This window comes from Aplysia californica, unplaced genomic scaffold (genome assembly GCF_000002075.1).
Source record: "Aplysia californica isolate F4 #8 unplaced genomic scaffold, AplCal3.0 scaffold00577, whole genome shotgun sequence".
NCBI classification, from domain to species: domain Eukaryota; kingdom Metazoa; phylum Mollusca; class Gastropoda; order Aplysiida; family Aplysiidae; genus Aplysia; species Aplysia californica.
In genome coordinates this window covers 386,195-396,248 of record NW_004797847.1, presented here as the reverse complement: position 1 = coordinate 396,248, position 10,054 = coordinate 386,195, and the positions used below count along the sequence as shown (strand labels likewise).

General features: G+C 40.6%; 1 protein-coding gene across 1 annotated transcript in view; it reads right to left on the bottom strand.

Annotated features, from left to right (window-relative positions):
- Positions 1-665: 665 nt before the first annotated feature.
- Positions 666-10,054, bottom strand: part of LOC101846028 (ubiquitin recognition factor in ER-associated degradation protein 1) — a 13,926-nt gene continuing 4,537 nt past the window's right edge. Inside the window, exons 3-11 of the mRNA XM_005107121.3 lie at positions 10,012-10,044; positions 9,689-9,810; positions 8,736-8,866; positions 7,810-7,882; positions 7,173-7,241; positions 5,594-5,668; positions 4,494-4,535; positions 3,665-3,756; positions 666-1,647 (exon numbers count right to left, since the gene is read on the bottom strand). Coding sequence (XP_005107178.1) covers positions 1,494-1,647; positions 3,665-3,756; positions 4,494-4,535; positions 5,594-5,668; positions 7,173-7,241; positions 7,810-7,882; positions 8,736-8,866; positions 9,689-9,810; positions 10,012-10,044 — 791 coding nt within the window. The 3' untranslated portion in view covers positions 666-1,493. The remainder of the gene's footprint in view (positions 1,648-3,664; positions 3,757-4,493; positions 4,536-5,593; positions 5,669-7,172; positions 7,242-7,809; positions 7,883-8,735; positions 8,867-9,688; positions 9,811-10,011; positions 10,045-10,054) is intronic.

Genomic DNA, 10,054 nt, shown 5'->3' with positions numbered 1-10,054 from the left:
TTGTGCTTAAAAGCGACCATTTGTGGTTATTGTAACAATTTTCCTTGCCTTGATTATTAATTCACATGCTGTTCATCAAACGTTTATGTGCTTCTATTATGACATTTTTGGAACAATCAATTATTAGAGGTTGTCCTAGTTATGATACATGTATTAAAAGAAAAAAAAAATTCATTGTCAATTTTTGTCACATGTATTCCACTCGAGAAATTGTAACCCCTTGTACTTGTATGCAGCGCATTAAAATTTTATAATATTTGAAGAAGATCCTCCTGCCCCTGAAACAAAAAGTTGTTTTATTTTAAAAGACACTGAATATAAGGTAAATTATAAATTGAAGTCATACCTCTCTCGGCGCTCATATGACCTTAGCAGTTGCGAGCGCCGTAAAACCTTATACTACTACTATACCTCTCTCAACCCAGAGAGAAAGAGAGAGAGAGAAAAAAAAGAGAGAGAGAGAGAGAGAGAGAGAGAGAGAGAGAGAGAGAAAAAAAGAGAGAGACAGAGAAAGAGAGAGAGAGAGAGAGAGAGAGAGAGAGAGAGAGAGAGAGAGAGAGAGAAAGAGAGAGAAGAGAAACGATAAAAGATGCGAGCTACATGTATCAGTCTGCAGTTTCCTCATCTAAACACAGGTCACACAAAAAAACCAAGAACCCAGAACAAAGTATTCCTTCAGTGTTTTAATTGACAATACCAAAGAACAAAAAGATGTCTTTCCTCCTGATTGATTCACACTTTCAGATCCAGAAGATAAATAAGCTTACTGGGCCACACATATCATGCCTACTCCACACATGTCCTTTTCGTTTTAGTTTTAGTAAGAGTTTTACGGCACTTGCAACACAATAAGGTCATATAAGTTCCGAAGATTAGAGGTGTTACAAGAGAGTAACAAGCACAAAAAAGAAGGAGGAGAGATAAATACGATAGATGTTTCATAGGAAAAAAGAAGCAAACCACACCAGAGCACCCGCCAACCACCCACAAATTCTCCAAGTTAACAGAAGTACGATAATTGATAGTTTTGCGCCCGATGCCAATATCAGAAAAGCAGATTGTTTAATTGAACAATTCCCCACCTCAAGTTGGTGATCAGAAACTTACTAGATCTAACTAAGACTGGAACCAAACAAACCTGGCTGCATGAAAGGGTCAAAATTTACACTCACATCCTCACAGACTCTCCTTTCACAACAAAATATCACAGACCCACTCAAACACCCATTCTCAGATGTGCACGTACACACACACACACACACACACACCCACGCTCAGTCAGTCCCAGACACACACACACACAGTCACAGAAGCCAAAGTTTATTTTCTGTTTTTCTTCTTCAGCATCTGCCCCTGGCCAGAGAAAGCCTCAAACACCAACTCTCACATGCGCACGTCCACACACACTGTCACAGACACAAACACACACGCTCAGTAACACACACACACACACCCCCTCAGTAACACACACACACAGTTACAGAAGCCCAAATTTATTTCCTGTTTTTCTTCTTCAGCATCTGCCCCTCGCCGGAGAAAGCCTCAAACTGTTTGTCGTCGTCCTCCTCCGAGTGACCGTTGGTGGCCGGCCGCACGCTGCGGATAAAGCTGATTGTCCCTCGCTTGAAGTTGTAGTTGGGGATACCCCTGGGAGGAGAGAGAAAAGAACGCCTTAAGACGCACAGAAAGCCTGTAGTAGTTGGGAATATCCCTGAGAAGAAAGAGAAAAAGAACGCCTTAACTCTTTGACCATGCAATTTAAAATCACATTTCCGCGTAATTCTCTCGTGTTTGTGGAAATGTGACCTGACTTATTACTTTTTTAAAACCGCTTGTTTCGTGTCAAACTGATCAATAAAGCATAACCCAGAAGTAGAATTCATCTTTGACTTCCGGGTCAAACTAAAGGCTTGTCAGCTCGTACTTTTTTATATTCGACGCGTACCATAATATAATACAATAATAACTTCGCATCGGACGGTGGTACCGTCCAGCCATGGTTAAAGAGTTAAGACGCACAGAAAGCCTGTAGTAGTTGGGAATACCTCTGGGAAGAGAGAAAAAAGGACTTCTTAACCCTATCCGTACGCCCTGGGGTCATTTTGTACCCCCGGGGTTGTATTCTTCACACTTTAGAATACTTCAAGTACGAAGATCTCTTTGAAACTTTCAGTATTTCTCAAAAAACCATTTTGACAGACTGCATACTGGTCGTATTAATGAGGAAATTTCCTCTTTGGAAAATGGTGGCACAGAGTTCCCCATGTCGTATGGATACAATAGTAAAACACGACGTACGGATAGGGTTAAATGGTGGCACAGAGTTCTCCACGTCGTATGGATACGATAGTAAAACACGACGTACGGATAGGGTTAAGACGCACAGATAGCAGGTAGTTGGGAATATCTCGGGGAGGAGAGAGAAAAAAGAACGAAGTAAAAGACGCACAGAAAGCCAGTAGTTGTTGGGAATACCCCTGGGGAGAGAAAAAAAGAGGACGTCTTAACCCTTCCATCCCCAGCCATTTTTCCGCAACTCCCTAACCTCAGTCCCAGGTAAATACAACAGTATTTCACAAAAAGAGGCGAGCATTTTAAAAAGTGGTGTAGTGTCCTTGTTATAAGGGTTTAGTTGATAACATAGAACAATGCTGAAAGGTAAATGAACGAAGATTTAGAAAATTTAAGTTTAATTAGGTTAGCTGCCAGTTCGAAACAAGCGCAAATTCGGTACACCCCCCACCTCCCAAAACTGAAAATGTATGCTCTTGGGACAGGTGGCGGTTCGAGAGCGGCTAAGAATATACGCTCTTGGGACAGTGGGAGGTACAAGCGCTGCTGAAAATATACGCCCGCGGGGCTGGAAGGGTTAAGGCACAGAGCTTCCTCTCAAAAGATTTTTTGTTTTAGTAGAGGTTTTACGCGCTCGCCACTGCGTAAGGTCATATGAGAGCCAAGGGGTGGGTGTGAACAGAGAAGTCCTTACAGGGAATCAGACTTACTCTGCTCACCTCTCTAGCTTCAACACCACAAAGTCTGCTTCGACTATCAAGGCACCCCGGAAATAGCGGGTCACAAGAGTGTGACAAACATACAAAAGAAGTAGAGGAAAATGACGATAGTAAGGATTAGGAAAGAAAAAGCAGCAGTCCCCTGTTGCAGTTCAGGCACAGTTCGGAGCTTGACATTGTTGGATCAGCCCATTTACAATTCTACTGTGCATTGGAACGAGAAATGGCCCCCATTTGGGAAAGGCCTAAAGACACTTCAGTCAGTGGCACCACCCCGGGGGGTTTTAGCAGAGGTTTTACAGCGCTCGCAACTGCATAAGGTCATATAAGTGCCAGAAGATTAGAGGTATTCATTAAAAGGGAGTAACAAACATAAAAAAGGAGGGGAGATAAAGAAGATAGATGTTTTTAGTTTAGTTTTAGTAGAGATTTTACGACACTCGCAACTGCATAAGGTCATATGAGCGCCAGAAGACAAGAGGTGTCACAAGAGAGTAACAAACATAAAAAAGAAGAAGGGGAGATAAGGACGATAGATGTTTGATAGGAAAGAAGAAGCAAACCACACCAGAGCACCCGCCAACCACCCACAAGATAGATGTTTGATAGGAAAGAAGGAGCAAACCACACCAGAGCACCTGCCAACCACTCACCTTCTCTGTTGACCTGCCGCTGACCCAGAACCCGAGGCCATGTCTGTTCCTTTCTTCTTGCCGTCCAGCCTGTTGCCCTGGCCAGCGAAAGGCTGAAACAAACACCATAATAAAAAATGGTGTTATTTTCATAAACACAGAATCCCTTCTTTGCTCTAAACAATAAGGGAATATAACTTCACACTGCGATTAACAATTAGATAAATTAAGTATACACAGTATTCCTGCCATGAACTTCCCACCAAATTCAAGGAGATTTCAAGGAGGTTTCAAGGAAAAATTTAAAATATTCAAGATTTGGTCAAGACATTCATGCCGAAAGCCTATTTCCGACAGAAGGCGTACACTTGTCCGAAAGGAACCGTAGTGTCGATTTAGTGACAAAAGGTTTGCCATTAATGTGACAGCAATATTCTACCATTACAAGGTTTGACATTAATGGGACAGCAATATTCTACCATTACAAGGTTTGCCATTAATGTGATAGCAATATTCCAACATTAGAAGGTTTGACATTAATGTGACAGCAATATTCTACCATTAGAAGGTTTGCCATTAATGGGACAGCAATATTCTACCATTAGAAGGTTTGACATTAATGTGACAGCAATATTCTACCATTAGAAGGTTTGACATTAATGGGACAGCAATATTCTACCATTAGAAGGTTTGACATTAATGTGACAGCAATATTCTACCGTTAGAAGGTTTGACATTAATGGGACAGCAATATTCTACCGTTAGAAGGTTTGACATTAATGTGACAGCAATATTCCACCATTAGAAGGTTTAACGTTACAGCGATTGTACATCCCTCCCTGGCACTCACCACAAAGGACTGTGGGATTTCCATACTGTCTTCCTCCGGCTCCTGAGAATGATAAAAATAATTAAGTTTAAGAGTATGTTTTAAAAAAAGTTTTAGTAAGAGTTTTACGGCACTTGCAACACAATAAGGTCATATAAGTGCCGAACACTAGAGGTGTTACAAGAGAGTAACAAACACAAAAAAGGAGGAGGAGAGATAAAGACGATCGATGTTTGACAAGAAAGAAGAAGCAAACCACACCAGAGCACCCGCCAACCACCCCAGAGTATGGTTTAACAGCACAAATGACCCTGTTAGGCGCACACCATGAACTAATTTGGACTAACTGACTGAGGTCCATTACCCACAAACAGGATAACCCCAGACGTTTAGCACTCCCGCACCCACCCTTCAGTGTTCTGCGCCCCCCCCCCCCCCCCCTGTTTAGTTTAGTAAGAGTTTTACGACACTTGCAACACAATAAGGTCATATAAGTGCCGAAGATTAGAGGTGTTACAAGAGAGTAACAAACAGAAGGGGATAAGGACGATAGATGTTTGATAGGAAAGAAGGAGCAAACCACACCAGAGCACCCATCAATCACCTTCCGTTCAGATTTGAAAAGCACGATACACTGGGACACACAAAATATGTCACGACATGGTGGAATCAGGCGCTCGTCAAATTTTGGGTATGTGGAGTTATTGGTATCTGCTTAAAGTTTGTTCACTTGTCTTGCTTTCAATAGAAAAAAAATATCCAAATTTGTCTTGGATACAAGTCGAGAAATTGGCGACTGAAGGAGATGGTGTCACCTGGTTTCAGAGGTAAAATTAGCAAGAAAATGGCCGCCAAAGTTTAGCTATTTCCTTTGCTTGAGAGTCCGTGGAAACTGAAAATTTACAATTTTTGTGTGACTTAAATCATCAGGGTTTTTCAGTAAATTCACACAGAAATGTATGAAAGGTGTTGAGCCCCCAGGAAAAATGCCGGTTTCTTCTATTTCAGTAATTTGACAAGCGCCTGATTTCACCACGATGCCTCAACAATAGTCCTGAAAACTTTTTATCTCTAGAATTCTCCAACTTTCCAAAAAAATGTGACCCTAACGCTTCACTCACCTGCCCATCCAAGTGATCCATCGGTCGGATTTGTCTCTCCGGCTCCTTGTAACCCACGGGTGGGGCAAAGTCCACCTGAGAGAAAACGTGTCTGTTTTAGTAAGAGTTTTACGGCACTCGCAACACAATAAGGTCATATATTAAGTGCCGAAGATTAGAGGTGTTACAAGAGAGTAACAAAAACAAAAAAAGAAGGAGGGGAGATAAAGACGATAGACGTTTGATAGGAAAGAAGAAGCAAACCACACCAGAGCACCTGCCAACAACCCAGGGAGAAAATGCCACATACAGCAAATGGTTATTGTCAAAGATATGAAACCCAGATCCAAATGTTAAAAAATTACACCCCCCCCCCCCTTTATCAAGCCACTTATACATCCGGCTGATATCTGGCAACACCAGATACTTTGCCAGCAGACCCGCAGGTTCCTTTCAAGTTTCTTCAGGTGACCAAGAAAAAATTCCGTTCTAAAATTAAAAAAACAACAACAAAGCAAACTAATATATTGATCAAGTACTATAAGCAATATAACATTTTCACAATCAGTGCACCAATATTACGCGGGCAGTACTGCATAATAATAATAATAATAAATGACATTTATATAGCGCTCAACCCCGAATAAAGTACACAGGCTCTGAGTGCTTTACAATACAGTACAACATACAACAGTAACATGAAACGTTGTGTTCTGACTAAAGAAAATTATTCCAAATATTCATCTTATTAATTTAAAAACAGAAACGACTTCAGCTGACATTTGAATGAATCAAAAGATTTGATTTCTCTCAACGTACTTGGTAAAGCATTCCAGATCTTGGGGCCTTGGTATTCAAATGCCCTTTCACCCATTGTTTTAAGTTTCATAGATGGTAAAATAAATTTCTTTTTGTCAGCTGATGATCTTAAACTGCGAGTTGGAATGTACAGTCTTAACAGATTTGATAAATATGATGGTGCATTATCATTCAAACATTTGTGACATATGGTGGCCAACTTGTACACAATCCTTTTCTCAACAGGAAGCCAATGCAAAGTTCGTAAAAGAGGTTTAGCAGAGTCTCGCATACAGACGTAAGTCATTTTCAGTGGCCTCTGAGATACGTCTGTATGCAATACTGCCTGCGATTTGTCACATTCACGCTAGAAGTAGGAGCTTAATTTGAAACTGAATTAAGAAATAATGTTTTGTTTTGATTGTACACTCACCACTCTATGGTACACTGCATCATGAGCAAGAATAAAACTGCAGAGTTTAACCCTGTCAATACGTTGTGTTTTACTATCGTATCCGTATGTCGTGTTTTACTGCGCCACCACTTTCCAATAAAGAAATTTACTCGTTAATCCGATCTGTACGCTTTGCATAGCAGGCTGTCAAAATGATTTTTTGAAAAATACTCAAAGTTTCAAAGAGATCTTCGTACTAGAAATATTCTAAAATGTGAAGAATACAACCCCGGGGGTACAAAGTGACCCCAGGGCGTACGGATAGGGTTAACACAGCAAAACAAAAAACCTGGTGAATCATGAACAGGATTCCTACTTTTGATTTGGACATTCGTAGAAAGTACTTACCCTCATATCACACTCGATAATGGAAACAGCTTTGCCAGGCTGGCTTTCCAAGACGCACAGCTCGTACTCCTGGCAATATAAAACGGTTAAGTCAATGTTAACATGACCCTTTAGTTTTTTAGTAAGTGTTTTAAGGCACTTGCAACACAATAAGGTCATATAAGTGCCGAAGATTAGAGGTGTTACAAGAGAGTAACAAACACAAAAAAGAAGGATGGGAGATAAAGTAAAGACGATAGATGTTTGATAGGAAAGAAGAAGCAAACCACACCAGAGCACCCGCCAAACACCCAAACTTAACCCTTTCAACCCTGTTTCCCTGAGCCTACACAGAAAATCAAGACCAGATGTCATCACACCTTTCTCAAACTGGGCAGAATAACGGAAAGAATGCTTAGCACAAGCTGGATTACTGCTTTGTTCCATGAGTTACACTAAATTATGTTTTTTTGTTTTGTTTGGTTTTTTTAGTCCATCGCAAGAGACAAAAAAAAAATCAGGATATGCGTGATCAAAATCGGGAAAATCGGGATATCCAGACTAAATCGGGATGAGTGACAGGTCTGACCCCACCCCCCCTTCCCTCCAAAAAACAAAACAAACCCCAAACAAAAAGAACAAAACATTCTGAGCTCACCTTATCATTGTACTTGATGGCTATAACATCTCCTTGCGTCAAACATGCGAAATTCCTCAGAGCATTCTCCAGTCTAGCAGCAACATTAAGGAAACTATCGCTATAGAATGGATCGCGAGAAGAAAAACAACAACATTGCAAAAATCAACACCCTATAAAGCATTCTATTTCTAGGTTTATTCTCACAAATAAACAAAGAATGTTACCATTTTGAGACCAAAAAAGGTGTAATGTAAATGGGTTTTTTTTCAAGCATTTTTGTTTTAGTAAGTGTTTTAAGGCACTTGCAACACAATAATGTCATAGAAGTGCCGAAGATTAGAGGTGTGACAAGAAAGGAACAAGCACAAAAATGAAGGAGGAGAGATTTTAAGGACGATAGATGTTTGATAGGAAAGAAGAAGCAAACCACACCAGAGCACCCGCCAACCACTCACTTTTCAAGTATAACAGATACTTGTTTTCAAAAATGATATTTGTATTGACATGTGTACTGAACCTATTGATCACCTCAAAAGTCAGGAAGACTTACATGAGATAAAACCAGTCATCCCTGAGTAAAAATAATAAAGGTTTCATTAGCATATCTTTAGAAAAATAGAAAAAAACAAATATTGAGTTCTCTACAAAAGCCAAAATGGAAATAGAGAAAATAACCCCCTATAACCATCACGGGGGGGGGGGGGGGGGGGGGGGGGGGGAGGGAACTAGATGCTGTGTTTTATCACCGAGGTAAGGGTTAATTAAAACTCAAGTGCACTCTGTTCTGATGAATGAAGTCTACTGCCCCTAAAAATTGGTAAAGGAAAACAAATTAAAAAAAACCCCCAAAAATAGATTTTAGTGATGCAAGTTTCTTTTCGACAGATCACTAGCTAAAACAGTACTCTATCTAACACATACAACACAGCAGTGCCAAAGGATACACAGCTTTGGGATTAGTGATGTCCAGGAAGTCGACGGACTGCGGCTGGAACTTGGCGTATGTGGCCACGGAGAGGGACACGTTGTCAATCTGTATCAGCTCCCCTTCGTCCACGCACAGATTGCGCATCATCTGAAGACAGGGCACAATAAATGAACACACCATTTATTAGCGTAAATAAATAATAAATTTTGCACTAATAATAACGCTTAATTTTAAAATGTAAAATGCTGCACACATTTTTGCTGTTGTTGCTTCTACTAAACACAAAAGCGGCAGTAGAAATGGGCAGGTCCCCCCAAAATGATTTATGACTTAGTTCATCGCTAGAACACTCCTTTTTCAAACAGTGGTAGTGGACAATATCAATTTTTGTCTTTCTCTTTATACAAGACAAAGATATTTAGTTTAGTTTTAGTAGAGGTTTTACGCTGCTCGCAACTGCATAAGGTCATATGAGCGCGTCGGACACACCTAATATTTTCAGTTGAGAGGAAATTTTGAATGTTGCGTGGGTGGCGGCCGACGAAGTCTATTTGACAAATTCATGAGAAAGAGTTATTCTATGTGGGTTATTTTCTGCCATCCTTATACCTTATCGACAAAGCCAGTTTTGTTTTAGTAAGCCTTTTTTGACACTTGTAACATAATACGGTTATACGAGCGCCGAAGATTAGAGGTGTTACAAGAGAGTAACAAACACAAAAAAGAAAGAGGGGAGATACAAAGAGGATAGACATTTGATAGGAAGGAAAAAGCAAACCACACCAGAGCATCCGTCAACCACCCACAAGGAGGAGAGATAACGACGACAGATGCTTCATAGGAAAGAAGGAACAAACCAAATCAGAGCACCCGCCAACCATCCGCAGGGAAAACCATGAGGTTACGAACTCCTCTTACCGCTAATAAAACCATTATGGGAGACATGAAGTCAAAGCATTTGAGACTCACCCAGTACGGGATGTAGATTCTTCCTTCATCAGCCACAAACTCCAGCACACCGCAGTGCGTCTGTCTGTTGGACTTTTTGTTGGTCAGTTTGAACAGCATAGGATACTGAATGTTGAGGCGAGCTGAAACATACGGGCATGTGTGTTATTGAGGGTGGGAAAGTTTTAGTTTTAGTACGAGTTTTACAGCAGACTTGCAACACAATAAGGTTTAATAAGTGCCGAAGATTAGAGGTGTTACAAGAGAGTAATTGTAATTGTTGCAATTGTAATGAGATATAGATCTACAACAAAACATCAAAGAACACGTTAGGGAATACTTACTCAGCTGATCCAGCGCTGATGGCGGCATGATAACTGTGGTTGA